The 27,082-nt window shown below is 36.7% G+C and overlaps 1 protein-coding gene across 1 annotated transcript in view; it reads left to right on the top strand.

Annotated features, from left to right (window-relative positions):
- LOC123787556 (netrin receptor DCC) overlaps positions 1 to 27,082 on the top strand; it is a 184,087-nt gene that overhangs the window by 136,768 nt on the left and 20,237 nt on the right. Inside the window, exon 8 of the mRNA XM_087869705.1 lies at positions 24,841 to 24,936. Coding sequence (XP_087725831.1) covers positions 24,841 to 24,936 — 96 coding nt within the window. The remainder of the gene's footprint in view (positions 1 to 24,840; positions 24,937 to 27,082) is intronic.

Genomic DNA, 27,082 nt, shown 5'->3' with positions numbered 1-27,082 from the left:
ACAATGTGTCTTTTTTTCTCTGGCTACTTTGAAGGGTTTTTTTCCTTGCCACTAATTTTACACAATTATATTATTATGTCTCTGTCTAGTTTTCTTTATATTTCTTCTGCTTGGTGCTTGCTGATATTCTTGGATCTGTGAAATGATTGGGTTCATCAAATTTGGAAAAATTTTGGCTATTATTTCTTCAAATAGTTTTCTTTTTCCTACTCTCACTCCTCTCAATCAGAGACTTTACATGTATGTAATGGTGCTTTAGGTTATACCACAGCTCACTGATTTTTTTGTTTATTCTTTTACAGTCTTTCTTGTTTGTCTGTTTCATTTTGGATAGTTCCTATGACTATATCCTTAAAGCCACTATTTTCCCCCCTGATGTGGCTGATCTGATCTTAATACAATGCAGTGTATTTTTTTCATGTTACACATGGTAGTGTTCATCTCTAGATGGGGTCTTTTCTATATATTCCACATTAACCTTCTCAGTCTCTCCTCTACCTTCTTAAACATATGGAATATAGTTAGAATAACTCTTTAAGTATTCTCATCTAAAGATTCTGTTATCTGTGTCATTTCTGGGTCTGTTTCTATTGATATTTTGCCTCATTATGGATTTTATTTACCTCCTTTTTGCACGTTTTGCTATTTTTGCATGCTTCTTACAAATTGTATGTATCTTATGGGATACTGGAGATTTTTGTGTTTTTAAAAATATTCTTGAGTTTTGTTCTAGGATGCAGTGACTTGGAAAAACTTAACCCCTTTTGAAGCTGGCTTTTAAGTTATTTCATGATACCAAAGCCCTGGTGCCATCTAATAGCATCAGTCTAATTTGCCCTGATTCTGAGGTAATACCTTCTGAGTACTATACCTAAAATCCCATGAACTACATGTTTGTCCATCTGACTTCTGGAGACCCACTTTTTCCTGGCCCTCAGTGAGCACCAAAGATTTTTTTTCTTTGCTTCTGTTGGATGGTTTTCTCCACCCCTGGGAAATTTTCTCATAAGCATGCACTGATAAGTACTCCAATGAAGACTCAAGAGAGACACTCAGTAGACCTCCAAAATGCCTCTTCCATGCATTTTTCTCTTCTCTTCCTTACAAACTCCAATTGCTTTGGTCATCTCATACTTCTAACCTCATGTCCTTAATTCAGGGAGACCACTGGACTCCTTTAGGTTTTCCCTTTCTCTTCTGCAGCTTGGAAACTTCCTTAAGGCAATAAGATGGGGAAATCAATGGACTCATTTTGTTTCTCTTTTCTCAGAGATCGCTGACCTGCTCTGCTTGATGTCAAATATCTGAAAACTGTTGTTTCATATATTTTGTCTCTTTGTTTCTTTTGTTTTTGTTTTGTTTTGTGTTGGTCCGGGTAGGAAGGTAAATTTAGTCTTTATTAACCTATTTTGATCAGAAGTGGAAGTCCTTTAATAAATAATTAAACATTATCATTTTATAATTTCAGTATGCCAAAACTTTCAGCTTTACATAAATGCCAAAAATGCCAGACTGCATCATATCTATTTCCTGATTTCTGTCACAAATCTAATCAAGAATGAATCCTAACTGTCATACTGTATTTTTGGAGAATAAATTTAACTTGAGTGCTCTTAGAAATGGGACTCAAAGCCTGGGGAGAAATGAACCTTTATAACTCCCAGAGTGCATTCTGAGTTCAGTGAATACAATGTAAATTATAATGTTAACCTCAGCATCACCCCCCCATCAAAAAAATCCATTCATGCATAGAATATAGAAGTTTTAGGTTTATGACATGCCAACATTTTAAATCAGAAAAATCAATGCACTGTAGCAGCTTTAGGAATAGTTGACATACATGAATAAAAAATGAGTAAGCATCCTGTAGAGAACATTTTATTATATTGAATTGAAGTGCATTATAGGTGTTAGTTAACAAAATTCAGTTTTGTATTTTTTGAAGCAGAGTGTAGGAAGAATTATGGAAAATGATTTTTGACCCAAAGTCTGAAATGCCTGATCACAAAAAACCCATTGAAATAAGTCATTTAATGGTAAAGAAAATAAAAAGGGGGTAGATTTACCCCCTTCTTTATCCCCAATTATCTTATTCAGAGCATTTATGTACAGTGAAGCAATAGTGAACATAACTCCAGCTGTGTTTCAGACTGGAGGATCAGAATAGATCATTGAAATATTGTATTCTGTATAAACTACATCAGAAGGAAGTTAACTTACCTGGTGGTTGTTATTATTTTGTAATCTTGTTATTTACACAGGGAATTTCTCCTTATTTTCAAATTAATATTAGTAATTTTATAATACAATGTTATTCTGACAGTTTTAATTAATGAGTTCTAAGATGGAATTTCTATAGGAACATGTGAATGCCTGTCATTTATCTCAGATTTGATTATATATGCCTCTTATTTTTGCTGTGTATTGCTGATAGCTATATTCTAAATTTGTGAATGGAACATGACTAATGAATCTAAAGAACAATATAGCTTCTTATTTTCTTGGCACTTCATAATCTCGTCGAAATTCATCTTGGTCGGTTTCAATGCTTTTATTTTATGTAGATGAATTCAATATAACATAATGCATATTATCTAAATTATAATTTCATTTTCAAATGTTGACCATTTAGTTCACATTAATCAAAACACTAAATGGATGAATTTTCCATAGTGCAGGCAGTTATTTAATTAGGAAAAAATACATCTCTCTTGTGGTAGATAGTGTGTTAAAAGACCAAATAGTTGTATCATTTGTCACCAAAGTTATTGCATATAATTATTAATTGAGTGACTGTTAAGCATTAAGACACCGTGTTGAGGATAGTGAAGGCTACTAAGAAGTGTAAGAAATATGCTAGGCTCCCAAAGTCTCATATGATAAGCAGAACAGAATTTCTTAAAAAGAACAAGTGAGGTCAAAGGTTTCTACAAGAATGGTAATTGCATTGGTATGTTGGAACCTTACTTAGATATGAGGTTGTTAGAAGAGTTTTTGTAGAAATACTGGCTTGAGAATTTTGATTTAAAGGATGGATAGGATTCATTCTCATGGGAAAAGATACAATGTGGTATGTACAAGGCTACAAAGTCAAAAGAAAGCAAATGAGGTGTGGATCTAGTGAATTAATCTTAGCTAGCTGGGCAGTTATGCTCTATACATTGGTCATTCTCTTTAAATGCTCTGTTCAATATCCAGAATTCTCAAGGTGGAGCACTTGACATGCTTGTGAAGACATTTGGAGTCTAACTTCTGCCACCCTTACTTACTTTGGAGCATTCTGACTCAATACGCAGTTGAGTAACACCTGACTTCGTGTCATCTTCACATTATATCCTGGCTTCTTCCCTGTATGCAAGTGGCTAGTGATGATATAAATCTTGTTATCTTTCTCAGGACTGTGTCTGGGTGCTTAATTGTTTTGAGGTAGGGGTAGGGGGAGACCAGGATGTGGGACAGATAGTTGAGATTTAGATAATTAAGATTTATATAAAGAAATCCATATTTTAAAAGAGGCAAATCCTGTCATTAGATAATGCATCTACAAATGTTTGTTTTTCTGGTATTCTACATGTGTGGGTGTGGGTGCATGTGTTTTAATGATCAGTATTCCACCGGACAAACATGGAGGAGAAGACATATAGTAGTCATGAGACTAGTACAGATAAATTAACAAATTAAGGATAGTAATAGAATAGAATCTGTTAATTCTAGTAATATCTACCCTGAAACATATTAATCAGTTAATCAAGTAATCAGATAGATATCCAATATGTAAATTATTAACACTGTCATTTGGGAGGGGCCATTGGTTATACATAGCCTAAATTTTAGAACAACACTTTAATCGTACTTGGAAATATATGTTATCTTAAATTCTACTCACTCAGTTAGAATAGCTTGTTCCCTGAACTAAGCATTTTACTATTTCCTTAGAATAAGAAAAAAAATGTCCCTATAGTTCAGAAATAACAAATCTTTAAAGAAAACATAGCAAGTTGAGTTGTATTTCTCCTGCTCTATTGTATGCTAATTTATGTAAACAGTAAGTAAAGCAGAACTATGACAAGGCTTTCACCCCCTTAAACATCTTGTGTAAACCACTTCTTTCATTAGTAAGAATTAAATATTTGTGCTGCTAGCCTAGAGTATTTCTGAGAAGTCATAATGTTATGAACCAAGGGATCATTTTTTTTTCTAGAAGCATTTAAGTGAATGTCACCATAGCTTTCTTAACAATTAGCAGAGAAGTGACATTTTAGAAGTTATTGATTTCTTAGCTATGCTTCTATATAAGGTATAATGGTTTGAATAGGAACCACACCAAAAATATGTCCACCTCCTAACCCCCAGAACCTATAAATAAGAAAAAGAGCATTTTCAACCTTCTTCAGAAAAGGAGTTTTGCAGATGTAATTAAGTTAGGGATTTCTGGGTAAGAGTCTCCTGGATTATTAGGAGGGCCCTGAGTTCAAGGACATGTCCTTATAAGAGACACACAGAGTAGAGGCACAAGGAAAAGAGAAGGTCATGTGAAGACAGAAGCAGAGATCGGGACAAGGGCGCCAGCAGTAATGCTGGCCGGCACTAGAAGCTAGAAAAGGCAAGGAATGATTTTCCCTTGAGCCTCGAGAGCATGTGGCCCTACAGAAGGACGCCTCCTACAAATGTGTTCTGGACATCTAGTCCTCAGAACTGTGAGACAATAGATTTCTAAACTTAAGCCACCAAGTTTGTGTAAATTGTTACAGCGGCCCTAAGAAAGCTATTAAAAAGGTAACTCTATTTTCATTGCTTTTACTTAACCTCCTTCTATTTTTTTTTTAATTTCTGAATCAGATCCTATCTACTTTCTAAAGCAGCATGACCAATATTAAAACAAATAATAATAATAATGAAAAGTTAAGAAAGAATTCAAAACAAAAGGCAATGTTATTGGCAAAATTAGAGTAGCAGGAAATGACGTGTGAACATTCTTCGTGGTGGCATTAGATGCCTAAGATGGATGGTTCTCACTTTGTAGTCAAGGGAATATTACCTCAGTTATCCAAAGGAATTGTGTTCTTCTGGCTAGTCAGCTGTGCCTCTAATGCTAATGTTTGGAAGCAAATTGTAAACTGAATACGGACCTTGCATTTGTCCCTGTCTACCTTTTCTGTGATCTGGCAAGGCCTTTGTTTTTCAGAAAGAGACAGAAAAGACACTCGGATGGAATACAATGATGACTGCACAGAGGGTTTTGTTTGGTTGGTTTTTGGTTTTGGTTTGTTATTTATTTATTTATTTATTTATTTATTTATTTATTTATGCTAGCTAAGAGCAGAGCAAAGAAATCAAATTAGTTCTAAATAAATAAATAAAAGCAGAGCCAGGAAATATACCCACCAGAATAAAAGTAAATGATTTATCTTTGTGGTAATCTAATTCACAAGTCTTACCCATCAATTAGTCACTTCTGCACAGAAATCAGAGAACAGTATAAAATTACTGGACAAAACCGTATTTATTTATGGAGAGGTTGTAGGAATGGGGCAGAAAGATGATGATTTTCTGCTTATGCTTGACCTTAATCCTATCACTGTCCTTTACTACGATGTTATCTCACAATTGTGAGTAATAATTCCATTCTTAATTGTTACTTTCTATTTTTCTCACATCTCTTCTATTAGTGCCACGCCATCTTTTATTCTTTGAGCTTGCTGTGAAATTTTAGAGACTATTATTTGGACCACAACTGTGGGATATGTGTTTTGATGTCCAAAAGCATGGACACATGTATTGTCAAATGGAATATATTTAAAGAATTTTTTATAACAAATAGTATGAGATTCCATCTCTTGACAATGCCAGGGTGAAAATGCCCATTTTCCCACTTGGTGCTTTCCTTGTCTGAATGGCAGTGTGAAGTGTTTTTAAGTTCCAAAATGCCAGTGCATACGTCACAGTGATTTTTCTGTTGTTGGTCAAATTACTTAGCTATGTGTCCTGGTTTCCTCCATCTGTCAAATGAGCATAACAAACACTCCAGGCCTTCACAGGAACAAGTGTGGGAGGAGAAGAGAGGTCCCGCCAGTGTGATAGAGGATGAGGTTATTTTTGAAACCAGTCTCGTGTGTCTTCAGGAACCAAATTTGGTTTAAGATTTTTTTTTTCTCTTTTCTGAATAGGCTATGCCTGTAAACCTTTGAAACCTTTTAATGTGAAGACTGTACTTTTATTTTCTGTGAACTATATTTGATTAATAGACCTTGAGGAGAAAATAAGGGGAAACAGATACTAATAATGTTCAATAAAACAAACATATTGTTTATGCTGCTATATATTAAACCCTTAAGAAACTCCCTTAATATGTGCCTTAGAAATACTAGAAGGCTTGCACAGCCCATAATAATGGCAAAGAATAGCATTTATTGAACACTTAGTATCTGCCATGATCTCTATATTCTATTGCCCTGCTTCACTGGATCTTCACAATAATCCCAGGAGAAGGGTGCACTGACTGACGCCACCTTACAGATGGCTTAACACGAATTAGATAAAGTTAAACTGAGGCAAAGAAGGCTTAAATGACTTACACCGTGTCTCTTAGTACGTAAGTGACAGAACTAGGACTGCAACCACTCGACTCACAGCGTTTCATAACCACTTGACCATATTACCTCAGGTGAAGTATCTTCCACAAGCTATCTTGTGAAAGTCAAGCACAGCTTTGAAAAACACCTAGCAAATGGAGACAATCCAACTGAAGTTCTAGAATATATTGAATTGAATAATGACGGCTTGTACAGTAAATTATAAGTAGAACAATTTGTTTTCTCTAAAAACACGTTGCCTCTTAGGGAAGTATGGGCCTCCAGTGCTTTGCCTGGTTCCCTAAGAGTCAATGAACAGATAAGAATTGGTTATTATCAGAGAGATACATTCAAAGGTACAAAAATCATAATAAATAAATTGTTCAATATCATTAACATTATAACAGCAAAATAAAATTATTTGGCTAAGACAATTCAGCTAATTAGATAGCGTTATTGGAGCATTAGTGTGTTTAGAGTTTAATGCTGTAAATCAGCAATTCTATCAACATCTATCAAATGCCAAAGAGAGAAGCAATATTGCCCGTCATGGCTGAATAGAAGGAACACTAAACTTGGAATCAAAGACTTAATTTAGAATCTGGACTTTTTCTTTTTATTAACTGGAAGAACATTGACAAATAATAGAGTTTTTCTAAGCCTCAGTCTCCACATGCCAACTAAAACAAATGCTGGTTTCTTGAGGTTATTTTCAGGTTAAAGAAGTAAAGTATATAAAACCACTTAACATATATTTTTATAAAGTCTCTCTCTTTTTCTTTCTCTTCTTTCATATTTAAAGAAAAATCATCCCCATTTTCTTGTGAGACCATAGCTACAAATTTGGGAAACGTTACCTTTATTCTGCCAAAACCCAGCACATGTTCATGGATTTTCTGATGGGAGGAACAAGTGGAGAATGGACAGAAGGAGAACACTCTATTAGGGCTTTTTAGAGAAAGGGAATCAACAGGAGATATATATTGTATATAAGGCATGCACATACATGCACCTACACAGGGGCATACACACACACGAGCTAGAGACCCAGGAAGGTTGGCAGGCTAGTGATAGAATCCAGTCCAAGTTCAAAGGCCTGAGAATTAGGGCAGCCAATGCTGTAAATCTAGTCCGATGGTAGAAAAAGATGAGCTGAAATGTCGAAGCTCAACTAGTGAGGCAGGAAAAAGAAGGAGAATGAATTCCTCTTTCCTCTACATTGTTCTATTCAAGCCCTCAGTGGAATGGGTGATGCCCACACACATTGCAGAGAGTAATATGCTTTACTCAGTCCAACAACTCACGTGTTAGTATCGTTGGAAAACACACACACACACACACACACACACACACACACAATCCAGAAATGATGTTTAATCTGAGCACTTTGTGGCCAGTCAAGTTGACACAGAATATTAACCATCTCAAACACTAAGGGTTTTCCCGACTATATCTACCATATTATAAAATGCAAAGTAACTTGGAGAATTCAAAAATCCCAACTTTAATGAAACACATAAATAAAGTAAAAATCATTTGGGGGAAATATTTTTATATTTGTTCAAATTGTCTTTAACTTTCTCTTTTCACATATGTGCAAATAATGTCATGACATCTCTATTTTTCCAAATATCGCATTTACTAACTTCTTTTCCCACGCACATTGTTTCACAACTCTCAAATTTGTAAATGTTAGACATAGTCGTTGAATTCTTATGCAGCTCTCCTTATGAGTACACACACACACACACACACACACACACACACACGCACACACATCCTCACCATGATGTTTCTCACACCATTGGAAATGTTGTCCTATGCTAAATATTCAGCACACTCTCTCTGAATTCTACCTTCAAGGATAAAGGAAAAGCAGCAAACTTTTCATTTCCTGAGTGAGCATTAATACTTAAAACCATGGATGGGAAGCCAGTTAGTCCATTACCAGATTTAATGGTTTTTGAAGGGATCAGTTCAGAAATCATTATAGTTGGTGGGTAAAGGATGAGACCAGGAATACGTGAGTGTTCTAGTATTGAGCATTTGTTAAAACAGCCATTAATCAGGTGTTAACCTTACTATTTATAATCATAAGCAAAAATGCAGCACATTAGAAATGAGCCTACTTGTTAGAATTATTCATTCGAAAATCAGTCAACCACAGACTTCCCTGACATCAAAAAGGCTGAGAGAACACTGGTGATTGCTTAGGAAATTTATGAGACCAACATGAGTATCTTTCACATTCCACAAAAGAAATACAACAAATCCTTTGCTGATAAAGCTGTAGTCATTATAGATTTTATATTTCAGTTTACAGAGGAAGAGCTTCTCTCAAGCAGATGGCTTGTTTTATCACAGGAACTTTTTTTTTTACAGGAGAATTGCTTAGAAGAGAAACTTCAAATAGATTTGGGTTGAATTCTGACTCTACCAGATATAAGCTGTTTGACCTTGGCAAAGATATTTAATCTTTTTGAGGATCAGTTTTTTACCTTTAAACTTCTTCATTTAGCCATTAATTTTTCATTCAACAAATAGTTTTCAAGTGCTTACTACATACCAGAAACTTTGGTTTCTGGGTATAAGAATAGAGAAAAATGGCCCCTGGCTTAAGTGAATAAGGATGCTCATCTCTTACAGATGTGTGCATTAAAGGAGGGAACGTGTATAAATAATTACCACTGTTCTGAATCATCCTGGTAATTATCTCATTCCCTTTTGGAAAGAACTTTCCATGGATTGTCTCTTCTCATTTCATCCAAAGGCAACGACTTTAGTAGTAGACCCATCTACCTGATTTTAGCAAGATACTTTGTCACCTAGCCAAAGACGAGTTTCATGTGTGACCTTCTTTACAGTTGTGGATGGCTGCATGGGTAAGTTCTGGCCAATGCAGAAAGGTAAATTTGAAAGTTCCATGCTCAGGCTTTGTCCCATCACAGAGATGCATGAGCACACGTGAGCACTCAGACACCTTTCTTTTTCTTGCTAGCTGGGGGATGACTGGGAATTAGCGATGGAAGTCACAGAGAGTGGCAAAGCCACAGGACCAGCACTGCTCTGCTCACTTCTAGACCGTTATTTCTGCTTTACTTAAGATGCTGTATTTTGGTCTTTCTTAATCATAACAGCTTGATCTGTACCCTAACACAATATATTTGTGACAAATAACAGTTTATACTGTATTCATCATCTTGAATCCTAGAAAGGACATCAATGATGAATGTTAACATTCATCACTGAAAAAACTTTTTTTGAAAAATATTTCTTGATTCGTCTTTGAAACTACTACTGTGCTATTGAATATCGCTCTCTAATTATACTTCCCTACTTTATTATTTTATCTTTGAGCCAAATTATCTTGTAATAATTACAGTGCAGGAAAAATTGCTTACACTCACAAAGGAAAAAAATCTTAGTCTTTGTTGATAGCTCTCCTATTTCAAGTAATGCCCAATAAAGTAAAATTCATGAACAACAAAATAATTAGAGCATTCTCTTGAAATCTGAACACTTTATTACATTTTTATAATATTTTAAAATTTGATCTTTGCCTTTTCCGCAATGCATTAAAGCTTCTAAATGTAATGGGCTGAAATAAATATAACATAAAAATGAGAATATTCCTTTCAGCAGTGTAACGTGGATAGGTTCACACAGTGAACGTATTATGATGTTTAGCCAACAGAATAAAATTTATAGAAACAAGTGAGTGCTTCCCTATCTGAGTTGATTCCTTAAGATTTTAAACATTTTCTCATTGATATTGCTATTGACAGTGTCTTTTAGAAATCTCTGTTGGAAAAGGCTTTCAGAATGTAGAGCACATCCTTTTGAATTTCTTCCTTGACAGAAATTTGTTATTAGTAGATTTGATTTAACATACCAACTAACAATGATTCAAGGCGAAATCTTATAAATAAGATGAACACAAATTATAAACCAATATTTCAGATGAATAAAAAAAAGTCTAAAGATGGTGAGATTATCCTTGGACTTGCAGCTTGTTTTAAGTTTTGTTTCACCTGTAAATGATATATTCAAATAGCCAGTAGCCAACACCAGCAACATCTCTTCCTTTATAAATCAGGGTTAGGTCATCTGGTCTGAAATATAATCCCAGCCCAGGATTTTCAAAGGAGATGGGGCTGATGAGTGTCAGAAGGAGAAAAAGTGACCAGTCCTGGAAGCATGATTGTGTTTCTTTTTGTAACCTACAGATTCAGATGAGCATCTATCCTCATTGTTTTTGCATAGGCATGGAAGTGGTGAAGTAATGCTTTTGCTCGCAGCTACACCAGAGTGATGGTTCTTGCAGGCCTTTAAGAGAGGGAATAGGCATCAAAGAGAAAGTTAGGACCCTAAAAAAAAGTGAACAAAGTTTTAATTAAATATATAATTAACAGTTATAAGAGGTGGCATTTGATATAGGTCATAATAATAAAACAAATACCATTGATTGAATGTTGACCCATTGACTAGTAATTTTAAAATACAGTATCAATAATATGTATCTTAAATGAAGAGACTACAGTTCACACTAACAGATTAAAAAAATAACAACAACAAAGACGGAGCTTAGAAAATTGGTCAAGAGTATGCATGTATCTTCTAGATAGTCAAACTCATTTTAAACTCAGGTGTGCTTGGGGGCACCTGGGTGGCACGGTCGTTAAGCGTCTGCCTTCGGCTCAGGGTGTGATCCCAGCATTCTGGGATCGAGCCCCACATCAGGCTCCTCTGCTAGGAGCCTGCTTCTTCCTCTCCCACTCCCCCTGCTTGTGTTCCCTCTCTCACTGGCTGTCTCTTTCAAATAAATAAATAAAATCTTTAAAAAAAAATAAAAAAATAAAAATAAACTCAGGTGTGCTTAATCCTGGGGCCATGCCTTACCACTCTGAATTCTCACTGAGTTTTCACATTTTTAGGGTAAAATCTGTCCTGAGAGGAAGAACTCTGTCCTTTTGACCCTTCACTCTAAGAGCTCAGTGGTTCTCTGTGAAAGTCAGGGGCCCTGTGAATTCAGTAAGGTCATACTTAGCAGAGTTCTAGGTCGGTAGCCCCTTTAGAGTTTACATGTCTAAATGTTCTCCCCTAGCTAGTTACCCTCTTCTTGGGTCTCTCTCATTAAGCAAGATGCCAAAGACAGGCCAAGCTTACCCACATGCTTGTCTCCCTGCAACTGGATAGGTTGCTATTCACTATTTCCCTTTGCCTACAGTCTTTCAGCAGAATTTTCCATTCATTCAGCTGTATTACAGTCAAGGTCCATTTAAAGCAACGATATACAAACCTGTCAATTATGATCCAAATCTATATCAGTAATATTATAAATCAATATATTTTGCTGGAACCAAAGAGCCTGTTTCAGTAGTTTCCTGATATAGACAGCATTTTTTACTTTTCCCATACATGTCCTGAATATTACCATTAATGCTGACATTTAGTTGACTCATGGCTCAGCTCATTTTTAGTCTATTTGATTTTGTCTAATTTTTTTTTTCTCTCCCTCTCCTACCCACTCATCCCAAGACAATCCAAGTGGGTAATTAAAATGCTAGTTGATTTTCTTGGGAACGTAGGTCAGAAGCTATATTTGTTTTTGATCAAATGGTCTAAAGCTTTTTCTTGTGCCATTTATCATTGGTAGCTATTATTTTTACCAGGTCTTTATTCTTACCTAATTATTCTGACTTTATTCCTTCATGTTTTATTAAAGCATGAGGTTAAAAATGAGTTCAATTTTACAGTTACCTTAGAATTATCATTAATTTAATGTTCCTTTCCATTATTAACATCGTTATTTTCCATCTGGTCATATTTTCTTGAGTTGAGTATATAATTAAACGAGCAACAAGTCCCAGTTTTAGAGCACAGAACTGACAACTACAAGTACTTGAAAGTTTTCATCAGTTGTGTCAATCTTAGTACCATGGGCATAGAAATTAATTAAGATGTATTTAAGATATTGAATCGTATACAAGGCAAATGCTTTCTGTTTACCTTCAAGTGTGATATATGCATGCAGCCTATTATAAATTAAGGTTCCGACCAGGCTATAAAATCATAGCATGTATAGGTAGTGTCATTTCATATTCTAAGAGAAAAATAGCAGCAGAGACCCTCACAGTGAATCTGCTCCATCTGCTCTTTACATTGTCCACAAGCCTCTAGTAACCATGGCAACGCCAAGGGAGAGAAAGGTAAACAGAGCTTCTATATAGGTATATTGTCCAACATGGAAGGCAATAGGCACGCATGGCTCTTTAAACTTAAATTAATCAAAATTAAATAAATTTAAAAAATCAGTTCCTCAGTCACATTTTAAGTGCTCAAAGGCCAAAACTGACTAGTAACTACCATACTGGATAGCATAGGTAGGGAACATCTGCATCATCAAAGAAAGTGCCATGGAACAGTGCTGTTTTATAGTACTTCATGTGTTGTCTTAAATGGGGCTTAGTCTGAAGGCAATGAGGAAAGCAGCAGCAAGAGTACATGGAGAAATGATAACAATGGTTGTAACTAAATGCACCCATAAATGCATGTAAGCTGCACATCACTGGAGTGTTTGAGTATCATCTATTTGGCATACTGGGTAACTAAAGGTCAGCGTTCAGATAACAAAAGGTATTGTCCAGATGAAGGCAGGAACTTGAGTGAATATAGAACCTGACGGATTGAACAGGCTACTTTGATACACATACATGTACATACACACACACAGTTTTAGACACATGCATGGTGAAGTCCCCAAATTACTTCTGTTCGTGTCTTTATTTCTACTTTTCCATTTCAAAGAGAGTGCAAACTATTTGGGGCCTCTTGACCATGATGTCTTATTCAGTCTTTATCCCGCAATGACCCAAGGATAGTAGGACAGTCCTGGCTTTGAATTCAAGCACTGCTTCTTAATGAGTCCTGTGACCATCACTAAGTCTGAACTTTCTCATCTCTTGAGTGGGGACAAATCACTGTACCCACCTCTTAGGGTTCCTGTGAAGATAAGCATGTGAAGAAAAGCCTGGCAGGGTTGGTATCCAGGGCACCAAGTGCCCATAAACTAGTACTCGGAGCATTATGGTAGCATCTACTGTCTTTCCCCAGGACCTATGTATTCATATGCTTATCATTCTTTCTCTGCATATCTTCTCTTTTCTATTCTTTTCTACTTTCTTGTTCCCTTTGCCCCCCCCCTAGAATTCAAAGGAATGAGTCAGGAGAGTAAGCCCAGGAAGTAAAGAAAAAGGAGAAAGGAGGTAGGAAGAGGGGAAGGAATGGCAAGCATCTGTAAAAGGGAAAGGTATTCTTCCTCTTTCAGTTCCTAACCAAAAGACTTTAATGTATTTTCTTTTTCTCTTTATGTTAGAGAGTCAGTTTGACTTTTTAAATCAAATTAATGATTTGTTTCCTGGAATTAACTAAATGAACAGTGTTGGTGTTTTTTTATTAAGTCCTTAGGTGGTCCTATTAACAGTAACATCTTGTCTTTTATCTAATCTATTTTGTTTTTCTTCAAAACATATGAACACAAGAGGAAAACTTGTATCTGTTTGGTTATATTGTCTCTGGAAATTTCCTAATGTAAAGCTTCATTGAGAAATTATTTCATTAAGTCCTCCATTTGTGAGCTGTTGATAGTGCTTCATAATCTAAGCATTTACTCTGTCATTTTTCCCGACTCTGAGTGCTCTCTGCCAAAGCACACCTCACTAACTGCATTAACTGAAGCCGGCGAAGAGTTTATCCTCTCTAGTTGGTGACCAAAGGCTGCCCTGCAGAATGGTCAGAGAAAACCCTAGACCTTCTTGTCCGGGCACTATGGAGGAACAAACCTGAGCACATAGAAGGCACTCAGCTCTTCCTGTGTCTTCTCTGGCTTAAATGATTACAACGAGACCTCAGTGTCTCCGTTTCTAAAATGGAAATGATTACCCCTGCCCTATCTACTGTGTGATATTTTTGACTTACTTGATTCGAAAATTGTTTTTAAAATCAAAGCTCCCTACACATGAAAGAGCTTGCTTCTCCTCAATGTGATGGAAGATACTGCGTGAATTTGGTAGCACTCGCCAGGTAGAGCCAATAATTCTAAGGAGATAATCTCTAGTCTGAGCCTAGAAACACCAAGACAACTAGTTAGTTCAGTGGGGGGAAAAGTAGAAAAGCAATTATTTGGGAGATTATTTGGAAGAGTAGATGCATTGCCTTCCCAAGGCTTAAAGTAAGAGTCCTTCCCAGCACAGGTTATGTATATGCAATTCTTACACCAGGACCGAAGCCCAGAGTAGCCAGTCTGTTTTATCTGTGAAGCCACCTCCTCTTTATACCAAATAAGACGGAAACTGAATTTTTTCTCATCCTTCTTGACTTTCTAGTCCCAGCAACAAGCTCATCTCACTACCAGACTCAAAATCTAGGAGTCATTCTTGAGTTTTCCCTTTCCCCACCTTCCTTCCAAACACATCTACAAATTTTATTATTCAGACCCATCTTTTGCTCTTCGTTTGTACTAGAATACTCCAGTCCAGGACCTTGAGATTTTCACCCGGACAATTACAATAGCTTCTGAGATATACCCACTTGCAGTCTCGTTTTCATCTTTCCTCAACTGCATAGTTCTGTGGATTTAATATCCCTAAAGGCCCAATTCAAAATATGTAAAAAATGTTCTTCGACTCACCACCTCTTATTCAGTAAAAAGGAGGTAGTACGGAGGATAAGAACTTTGAAATTAAAAATTCTCTATGTACTTATAAAAGGAGGATAATCATTCATCGATTCAACAAATATTTATTGAGTACTTTCCGTATGTCAGACACTGGATTAAGGTATGGATTACATAAAGTAAAGGGTGTGAGTTAGTTAAGAAAGGGCCTAGTTAGACATCCAATAAAGGTTAGTGTTAGGAGGAGGAGAAACTGTTAACTGTCTTCAAGTTTTGGTCCTAGCTTGTGCAATGCTACAACCACTGTGAGTTTGTACTTGTTCATTCCACTCTCTATTCTTTTTTTTTTCATAATAATATTTTTATTATATTATGTTAGTCACCATACAGTACATCCCTGGTTTCTGATGTAAAGTTCGATGATTCATTAGTGGTGTATAACACCCAGTGCACCATGCAATATGTGCCCTCCTCACTACCCATCACCAGCCTATCCCATTCCCCCCACCCCCCTCCCCTCTGAAGCCCTCAGTTTGTTTCTCAGTCCACTCTTTATTCTTAACCTTTCTTCACCAAAGGATTCAGCAAAATTTCCATCTTCCCTTCAAAGCCTCCCTCTGATTGTAGAACACTTTACTCTGATTTATTTTAAACTTCCAACACAGCTTCTTCATTAAGAGATTCAACAAATGGCCAGTATCAAAAAGACAAGGGATAACAGATGCCAGCATGGATGTGGAGAAAAGGGAACCCTTCTGGACAGTCGATGGGACTGTAAGTTGGTGCAGCCACAATAGAAAACACTATGGTGGATCCTCAAAACATTAAAAATAGAATTACCATATGATCTAACAATCCCACTTCTGGAATATATCCAAAAGCAATGCAAACACTAACTCAAAAAGATCTGCACTCCCATGTTCATAATGGCATTATTTACCATAGTATCATAGCCAAGACATGGAAATAATCTAAGTACCCATCGATGGATGAATGGATAAAGAAGCTGTTACATATTTTGTGTGCGTGTGTGTGTATACAAGCATATTATTCAGCCCTAAAAAATGAGGAAATTTTACCATCTGCAACAACATGGATGGACCTTGAGGCATTATGCTAAGTGAAATAAGTCTGACAAAGACAAACTATATGATCTCGTTTATATGTGGAACCTTAAAAAAAAAAAACTCATAAAATAGAGTTCAGACTTGTGGTCACCAGATGAAGAGTGGAGGAGGAATTGGAGGAAGCTGGTCAAAAGGTATAAATGTCCAGTTGCAGGATAAATACGTACTGGGGCTCTTACATACCACGTGATGACTAGAGCTAATGCTGCTATAGGGTATACAGGAAAGTTGTTAAGAGAATAAATCCTAAGAGTTCTCATCACAAGGAGATTTTCTTTTCTTTTTTCTTTTCTTTTTTTATTGTATTTATATGAGAAGATGGGTGTTACCTCAACCTATTTTGGTAATCATTTCACAATATATATAAATCAATTAATCATGCCGTATGCCTTCAACTTATACGATAATCTGTGTCAATTATTTCTCAATAACACTGGGGGAAAAAAGAAAAAAGATTCATCAAGGCAGGTAAGGGGTTTTTTCCCCCCTTAATCTTTAGATACTCTAGAAAACTTAAAACCATGTCTCAGACACAGAAGATGCTCAATAATGATTGATAAATGAATAAACAAATGAATGGATGAGAAATAGTTGAATGTGAATTTGCAAGTGAGAAGGGGAAACGTTGTACAATCTCATTGGACTAGTTTTTCATGAACCTACAGGTTTCAGAAGGTACCGTTCAGGATCAAGAAATCTCAATTCTGCATTCAGATTGATAAGGGGTTTGCTGTTTAAACTTCATTAAGTAATATAGCCTTGCTGTGTCTCATACATTCATCAATTCGACAAATACTTGTTAAGCATCTTCTATCTGCCAAGCACTAAAACATTTCTTTAAAAGTTTATTTTTACCTGACTTCTCTCCTGGTGAGTGAAGACTTTGGTAGGTTAAAAAAGAAATACAATCATAATTCAGATACTCACACAGACTAGCTGAGTATCTGGTACCTGTAAAGACTGGTTAATGAACAAGTCGTGTTATAATCTGACTATTCTTTGGACAGTGTTCCTAGCAAAGGAAAAACAAAAAGAAACAAAACAAAACCTTCATAAGAGTGCTGGTTAGATTAGCTATTAATTAAATTTGCAAAGAAGTATATGTAATGAAATAGAATTGACTATTGAATGTATTATATACATTGCATCTTTCTCGAATATGAATTACTCATCCTTTTAGGAGATCAATGCAATCAGATCTATTTGCTATATACCCATTACACTTAATTAAATGGTTCAGGTCCAGTGGGGTCAGAGGTGTCCAATAACGTTTACCATCCGACAACCATCCAGTGGCCTGGACTCTGTGCACACGGTAGCCCTGGTTTCCTGCAACGAGCAGGCTTCTGCATTAGGAAAAACAGCTACCACTCTAATGTTCTCTAATTGACTTGTTGGCAGTGCTAATGGGGAGGGCAAAAGATGCAGGGACATGGAGAATGGGCCCTGACAAGCCCTTGGCATGAAGGGGGGCCACTGAGTGAAGTACATAATCTGTAATGAGTAAAGGACTATAGGCTGTCAATGTGGCACATGCCAGTAGCATTTAATTCACACCAAATATTAATTAAAAATAATGATGTTCTTCTCGTTGGCTTTTGTTACCAAGTACAGCATCTTGGTCTAGTCCCGGAGGAGCTTTCCACAGGTCTTTTGATTCACTCCCTCTGCCCTAGAGAGCCATTCATCTCACTACCTTCAAGAAAGCCTCAACAAAAGCTCTTAGAATAATGGGTCTCTCACCTACCAACTCTCTGGGGAAAGAGAATCTAGAATTCTATTACCCATCACTTGTCTTTACAACCCCTATAATCGGTAAATATGCATTCATTCCTCTTTTTTCCTGGTCACAAAGAAGATACTGGCCAGGAGCCATGTGTTTTAGAGGCTCAAAGAGTTATTAAGTATTTTTTTCAGGCTCCTTTATCCCAATCCAATGTATTCTGTAAGAAAAGTTGGCCAAATAGTGATGAAAAGCTGATCAATAATTTGAAATCTGTGGAATCACTCACAATATCCATAATTAAAAATAATTCCCATGGACATCCACCAAAATCCAAGTTATTTCAGTGCGATTCGATCACAGTAAATTCAAATGAAAAAATACTGCCGTACTTTATTTTCCAGAGGCAACTGATACATTTTCAAGCCATGTATCTGCATCATTTCAGTAAATCCAAAAACTAAATTTACTGTCATAATTGTCATTAAGTGTATTCCTGAACAATAGGGTCTGACCATAATTAATGATTAATTCATTTGGAATTCATTATGATATTAAATGTGTTTAACTCATTTGATTCTTCTATAGAGGGAGCAATTCCAGGCAAGTCTTTTTGTGGTTTACTGGTTTTAAAGTTTAAAAGCTCTGAGCATGTGCAGGAAAATAGCTCCACATTGCCCTCTAGTGGTGTGCCAATAAATGACACTCTCCTTTTGTAGGGGGAGAAACCCCTCATTCTCAGTTGCTCCCAGCATCTTTCCCCCTCAACACACAATAAAGATGCCAATATCACAACATGAAAGGGGATCAAAGCATTATAGCCCACTGTCCACTGTTATCCAATAACTGAGTAATATTTTTGTTATTGTTGTTTAGGCTGATTCAGTTCTGAATCAAGCTTTGTGGGGGCATGAAATATTCCTGTCACTTCTTAGGAGATCCAGGAGCATTTGGATCTTTACAGAGGCCAGAGGAAGCTCAAAAGATGTTAATGAGCAGGTAGACTATGAAGAACATAAAGGAAAGATGTTTTTTTTTTTCATAAGAAGAAGGAGGAAAGGGTAGACAAAAAAGATTGTAGGGTTGACCTAGGTCTTTCATTTCCTTGGTAATTCTATGTTACTTTAGAAAAGTCAATGAACTTACCTGAGCCTTAAATGACTAACTGAAAACAGGAGAAGACCAGACCGAATCATCTGCAAGACCGCTCGCTCTGATGGTATTCTTATACCAGTTACAATTCCATAGCAAATCTATTTCCCTTTCCCAAGGCTAAGCCATTACCAGGTTTTATTTAAATTAAAGCTAGGTCTCCCCTCAGGTGTGCACAGCACAGGTGGGATCTGTGGAATTTAGCAATTTGTGTAATTCATTAATCCAACAGCTAAGGAATTATAAAACTCCAGATTCTTAGCCAACGTATCCCATACCATGGCTAGAGATCAAGTGGAAGAAGCTATCATTACTCAGACCATCAGAGACTTATAAGCAAGCGTCGGCACTGAAATGACATTTAGCTCACATTTCCTATGGGGGAGAGATTAAGAAATGATGAATACTGCTCAGGAGCCAGAGAGCAGCTAGATGAGGTGCACATGTTGTTACAATTCAGATTGAAATAAAAATTCAAACTAGTAAAGTGAAAACGAACCAGTTAAGATACATTTTTTTTGAAATTTTATTTGTTTATTTATTTATTAGAGAGTGCGTGCACGCAGACCAGCAGGGGAGCAGCTGAGGGAGAGGGAGAAGCAGGCTCCCCGCTGAGCAGAGAGCCCAATTTGGGGCTCATCCCAGGGCCCTGAGATCATGACCTGAGCTGAAGGCAGACGCTTAACAGACTGAGCCACCCAGCCCCCACCCCCATTTTTTCCCTCTTAAATGAGAAATAATATGCACTCCAAAAGACAGAAAGCCAATAGTGCACAAATGTTGCAGAGGCTTTCAGAGCATGTTTTCTAAGCAGGTGTAAGCTGGGCAGCTGGGAGGAGGGGAAAGAGTGGTGAAGGCATGAATTCAATGTCTCATAGACCATACTATAGTGAGCTTCAGCTCTTAACTCCGAGCAGGAAGTGAAGAGCCTCTGATCAAATCAGACAGTCTTCACTCTGAATTCCAAGTGGAGAAGTCAGCATGAAACAATCATATTTAAATACCTTGTATAAATGAGACCTGCTTTATTATTTTATTGCACCCTCCTTACTTCCTTAGTACAGTTCCTAATTTGTTGCTGTTGACCTTATGGTTGACATGTTGACTAAGGAAGCCCAGACTTTGTCATTTATTTTTCCATGAATATGTGTAGATTTGCATGCATCCGTGTATGTAGGAATCTGAGGTTACAGATTTGTGGCTTACCTTCCATATGCTGATAGACTAGAAGACTGCCTTCCATATGCTAATAACATCTTGGAGTGGTGGCTCCTTTCCTTAGGTGAATTACTTAGAGGAATTACTGTCTAGCACCCTCTCATACCCTGTGACTAAATCTCTCCCCCCCTCTCTCTTTCTACCTCTCTTCCTTTCTCCTCTTCTCTCTCCTTCGGATTTAAAAAGTAAAACCAAACCAAACCAAACCAAAATCAAAACCCAACCCCCAAGCGTACGACTTCTGGAATTGCTGACCTCTCTCTCACTCCCTTGATAAACAAATACATAGATAAATGCAAATATGTGCTATATGTGTATGTGAAACCAAATGCAATTTGACCCACAGAAAGGCAATTTTATGGAGCTTGACCATAATGCAAATGTTTACATTGTACTTGTATAGATAAATCATGTTTGAAATCAGGCTTTGTCTCCACTCCAGTAAGTATAAAGGATGTTTCCTAGTAGAGAAGGATTTTTGCTGACCCATCTAACTGTATTTTTGACATACACCTTTTTCCTGAGATTCTTTTCTACTTCCTATCATCCTTCTATTTCTAAAGACTACCCATACCTTCAAACCCTAGTACCAAGTCCATATCTGCCAAGAAGTCTTAGATGACCCTACCCCTCACTTATTTTCCAGGCTTCTAAACTCACATAACATTCACAAGTTGTATCACACACTGTACTGCTTAATTTTATGTGGTCTTTCATTGTTCATTGTTTTCTCTGCCCAGAATTATGTACGATTGTAAGCTGACAATAGAGGTCCATCTTTTACATATGCTCCAAGTGCATTTAGCACTTGCTGACTAATTACTTTCTTATTAGTAAACTAGGTTAACAGCAAAAATTAATAAATAAATATCCCCTCTTGTAGGGGAAGCAATTCACTTAATAGAAGCCCTTTGACTACATTAAACATAATTTTATTTTATTCCTCTTGCTATATTGTGGCTCTCATGTCGTTGTGGTTTGGCATGTCAATATCTCGAATGCTAATATTTGGGTCACATAAAATCTCATGAAGAAAAAGCCATCTAATCAATTTTCAAAGAATACTCCCTGTCAGAAATAAATCCACTCATTTTAAAAACTTTTTTTAATTGTAAAATAAAAGACAGATACAGAAAACTACAAGCAACAAATATATAGCTTAATGAATTATTTTAAGTTGGACTTGAACTGTTTCTTTGCTCTATTTCCTGCAAAATGGCATTTGGATCTAGAGGTTTAATCAGACTAAGTAGGTTCAGTCCCTTGGGAAGACTCTAGAAGGAGTGTGTTCTTTCTTTAGAAGATACCTAAAGCCTAGGTTTCTCTATTTGTCTTAGCAATCATGAATGCTTAATGCCCAGATCCATTTGTTCATTGGGGTGCAAAATAGTAATATTTGAATTCCATCATTGAGTTTTTACTTATTAGTTGGAATAATATTATAAGTGTATGCTTCCCCTCACATGCTGTGTGGTTACGCAGTTGTAGAGTTTATTTAAGAAAAACATAATAAATATTTGATTCATGGGGCGCCTGGGTGGCGCAGTCATTGAGCGTCTGCCTTCGGCTCAGGGCGTGATCCTGGCGTTATGGGATCGAGCCCCACATCAGGCTCCTCCACTATGAGCCTGCTTCTTCCTCTCCCACTCCCCCTGCTTGTGTTCCCTCTCTCACTGGCTGTCTCTATCTCTGTCAAATAAATAAAATAAAATCTTTAAAAAAGAAAGAAAGAAAAAGAAAGAAAGAAAGAAGGAAAGAAGGAAAGAAGGAAAGAAGGAAAGAAAGAAAGAAAGAAAGAAAGAAAGAAAGAAAGAAAGAAAGAAAGAAAGAAAGAAAGAAAGAAAAGAAATATTTAATTCTTTACCTGGTTTTCAAGATAATAATTTCATTCTCTGTCAACCTCAGAAGTGACTAACTTTTTTTATTTTTTAAAAATATCTTTATGAACTCATACATCCATGTCTATTTGTTGGGTTTCAATTCATTGCAACTCTTACCTTTACTGAAGCTCAGATTGTCTTCATCTTTGGTCAGTGGAGCCTCTTTGATTTGATTCCTGAATCCATTTGACATGAGCCTTTTAGTCTTTGGTTGTTTCCTTTCTATCTGGTTACATCAAGATGTTTCAGGCTCAACTGATATGTGTCCTACCTCAGGCCAAGAATCACCCAGTTTTACAAGAACCCCTTGTTTTTTGCAGTGCAAAAAAAAAAAAATTTTTTTTTTTTCAAAATCCCAATCTGGGCATTAGGGGTACTTGTTATTGACAATGTCTCTAGACTTCTTCAGTGGATAGAACTAGGGCAGACATAAAATGCCTTTTGAGTTTAAACTGATTTTCCGATGAAATTTTAGGAACTAAGACTTTACATATCTCTTTTGTTTTACATCACTATGTCCTTTCATCCACACTAATCTTCTGGTTCTCAAGGACACAGGAGATGATAGAATTATAATATCTCATGATTATTCATTTGCTTTATCCCATATTACATTAGTCTCAGAATAACAATAATAGTAGCATCACCATCAATCATAATTATTGAAACATTGATTTGTGCATACACTACCTCTGTTTTCCCTTATTTTTGACTTATGATTATAGGACAGCTACAATATCAGAACATGTAGACATTACAAAATAAAATTTCCCCTTTTAACTCTCACTTACTCTTAGTTCCTACCATTCGTTGTTCACCAGTTTACTATTGGGGTATCTTCCCTGGTCATTTAGGAGCTCATTTCTCAGTAGTTCAGTAGTTCTCAGGATCACAGGAGCAATACTCTGTCATTGCTTATATGTCGACCACAGCTTGGGTGTGCCATTTATATTTAACTTTTGTTAACTATAAAATCCTTGAATCACATTTTCTTACCTTGGATATCTCAAATACATTACTTCAGTTCCTTCCGGCATAAAGTGTGGCTGTCCAAAAATATGATTTTTAACTCAGCAAAAATTTCTTGCATTGCACTTTTTATTATTTGTCCTGTTCCCTTTCTTTGGTTTTCCTCCTCAAGGAGAACTATTGCTCGTTGGTTAGACCTTTCTTCTCTTCTATTCATCACTCTCTCCCGAATTCTCTTTTACTCTCTCTGAATTTCTTTTTGTTTTTCCTTGTGCTTGTTTGTTCGTCTAGTTACTCTTTATTTTTAAAATTATTTTTTTATTTAGTCTTTCTTGAGTGATACCACCTCCTTTCTGAGGGTTTTTTTTTTTTTTCTAATTCTGATTTATGTTACTCTTGTATATCTGGCGTTTAATTTTCTTAATGTTGTTTAGCTCATTTTGAAATAATAAATTTCAAAAGTTTGATCTACTTTTCTTGTGTATTTTCGATCTCTTTTGGGGGATGTGCTTGTCTATGGGAATGGTATTCTCCTCAGTTTATTTTGTAAAGTATTTAGCCTCAACTGATTTTTGTTGCTTGCTTTCTTTCACATGACCTGTTTCCCTATGTTCCCAGATGCTCAAATAGCTTTTCTAAATACACAGAGCTCCCTCTCCTGTTTTCATTAGACCAGAGCTGAGGGCTCAGCAAACTATAGCCTGCGGGTCACATCTGGCCCAGGTCCTATTTTTGTTTGAACCCCACTGAACTAAGAACAATTTTTACATTTTTGAAGAGATGCAAACAAACAAATGCAGGTGAATACATGACAGAGATAATATGGGCTGCAGAGCTTCATATTTACTATCTGGGTGTTTTACAAGAAAAGTTGGCCAACTCTGATATGCACTAAAAGCTATATGATAACACGCTTCCCAAGTTTTCATGACTTTCTTCTCTTCTACTTTTCTCTGGACTTTCTCTTCCCTTCATTTCTGTTGCTTTTGTCTGTTCAAATTTTAACTCTGTTCCCAGCAGTTTGTCCCCTGTGTATGTCCTGTCCCGGAGAGGAGATTTTGCAAGCTAGTTTTGAGTTTTATGTTTACCATCCTCAGATTGGCCTGCTGCATTTTCTAGGATTAGCTGATGATTATTTTAGAATTAACCTGTTTTGAAGCTTCTCTCTGATTTCTCCTATGCAGATGCTGATAACACACAAGTCCTAAGGTAGTTGGCGGTTTGTCCACATGCTATTGTATTTCGGGGTTTGAGAGTATAGCTCATCACCTACTTTTGTTGTAATTGTCCAAACGCTTGTGGTTGTGTATCTAGTCATTCAGTCTCTTTTTATGTGGATATTTAGGAAGATTAAAAATTGTATTGTCAGCACTGCCACTTTCTTCCCAGAATCAAACTCACTCATTTTTAAACAACAACTTACTTAATAGATCATATTGAATTTTATTGCAGGAAAATGTTTACCCTGGATATTTCAGTACACTAAATAAATCAACGTGTTTATTTTCTTTCTGTTTTTCTCCAGAGTCAAGTTCCCATTACGTAATCTCCCTAAAAGCTTTTAACAATGCAGGAGAAGGAGTTCCACTTTATGAAAGTGCCACCACCAGATCTATAACAGGTAAGCTGAAATAGTTCATCCTCTTATGATAAGGTAGCCAGTGTCTGAGTTGTGGTGGGAAAAAACAAAAACAAAAACAAAAAACCTAAACAAAATAAAACAAAATACAGAGGAAAAAAACAAATAAACAAAACATATGTCGTCATGTTCTGAGCCTTGAGTGTGTATGTGGGCATGCATATCTGTGTATACGTGTGTATACACATACACACACATAGTTCATTATTTTCTTGGTGTACAAAATTAAGTGAGAGGAAGTGAGTCTATTAATTAGTATGTGGACTTAGAGAATATAGATGTCTCCTTCTCTGTCTTCTCTCAGTAGCTCATATTTCGGTGGCCCGATACCACTCTTCATTCTCCTGAGCATCTTGTCTCATCTTGCAAATCAGTGCAATTGAGGCAGGAAAGTTTCTGCACAAAAGCCACCAAATACCCAAATGGCCACTTGCTTCTCTACAGAGGATCCTTCAAACTAGTATGACAAGGAAGGGCTGACCTCCTGGGACTGATTGGGACTAGGCTGCGTCAGACAGGTCGCCTTTTCCTGAGCCAGGCCTATAGGTCATCCCAACAGTGCCCAGAGCCTTATGACATTGAAAGGACTGGCTGCTTCCAGGGTTTCACACCTCTAGGAATTCTTATGTGAGTTGGACCATAAAGGCAGCACACAAGAGAAAAAGAGCCCAAGGAACTCAGAAAGGAATGGGTAAGAGAGTGAGATTCAGGACATTTACAGAGACAATTTGTGAGCAAGGCTGGGCTTACTCAAAAAAAGAATAGCTACCACCCCTGGGGGGTTTTCAAAGTCACTGGAAAGTCACACAACCATCCCCAATAGCCTTATGGCTGAAATCTGAAAGTAAAACCCAAGAGATCCATCTTCTTAATGAATTCTTTGATCCTGGCTCCTTTCTAAACCCACAAGCCTCAGACCTCATTTAACTCATCAGTTAGTTTCACCTTAATGAGAATAAAGGATCTGAGAGCAAGATTTCACAGCGAACTCTAAAGAATATGGAAAACTACTGGGTGCCTGAGTAGGAAGTCCTGACAAGGAGGAATAAATCAACATAGAATAAATAGTGGGATCTGTGACTTCTGCTACATCCTAAATTTATGTAAACTTTGTACAGTTTTTTTCCAAACCCACGAACTCCATTCATGGACTATGTTGAGAATACACAGTTGTAAAGTGAATTCACAGTTGTTAACATGATGGTTTCCGAATATACCATCACTTAATTGATTTCAACCAGATTTTCTTGTAAGGCAAAGTTGTTGTTCCAGAGTTTGCTCGAATCTTTGGCTGCTGTTTTCAAGTCTATGATCTGCCTAAAATGGTACGCAAAATGTTGGGTATGTGTCAATGTATTCATTTATCTGTGGAGACACTATGGCTCTCTCATTGTGTTATCAGAAGTGCTCATGTCTCCCCAAACGGGCAAATAAGAAGTATCACCCAAGAGAATGTCTACTATCAAACATCTAAATAAGATGAGGCATATGGAGGTCCAGAATAGGAAACCATAAGATAACATGAGGGAGGGTGTCTAGAATTTTCACTTCCCCTTATTTTCTTGTTCCGCCAGCAGCAGGGTTCTTTGAGAGATAGCAGGCCACTTTAGCTGTACTTATCCTTTCCACAATTTGTATTTAGTAAGCCATCTCTTTCCTGTCTATGATAAAAGATGTTGAGCACCTGCTCACCAATGTGTCCTTGGGCTTGTGATCAGGCCACACAAATTATACTATGGCTAGTCTTTCCAAACACTACTTTCGTACCAAAACTAAGCCCACAAAAAGGGGACACTCAGGTTACCAAAAAAAAAAAAAAAAATCAATTTTGAGCAGAAAGCTGTAGTAGAAGTAGAGTTTACATAAACCAAAGATAAGCTGTTCACAAAGCACCATTTGGGACATTAACTTCTGCCTTCAATTTATTGTCATTCTTTAATCCTTGGCATATGACATTCCCAGAGTAGTTTCTAAAACACCAGTGATCCATAAGACTATTTTTTCTCTGATAGGACTCTAATCCTAATGGATCTGGGGGAACGAATGGATACCAAAAGTTGGAAATTGTGTGAGGCATTTTCTTATTGAAGTAAAGTCAGTAGGGGATTGAAGAGGAATGAATAAAACC

The sequence above is a fragment of the Ursus americanus genome, chromosome 19 (assembly GCF_024610735.1).
Source record: "Ursus americanus isolate L20-20 chromosome 19, mUrsAme1.1.p, whole genome shotgun sequence".
NCBI classification, from domain to species: domain Eukaryota; kingdom Metazoa; phylum Chordata; class Mammalia; order Carnivora; family Ursidae; genus Ursus; species Ursus americanus.
Note: the sequence above shows the minus strand (reverse complement) of the source record. Positions and strands in the feature narration are given on the sequence as shown.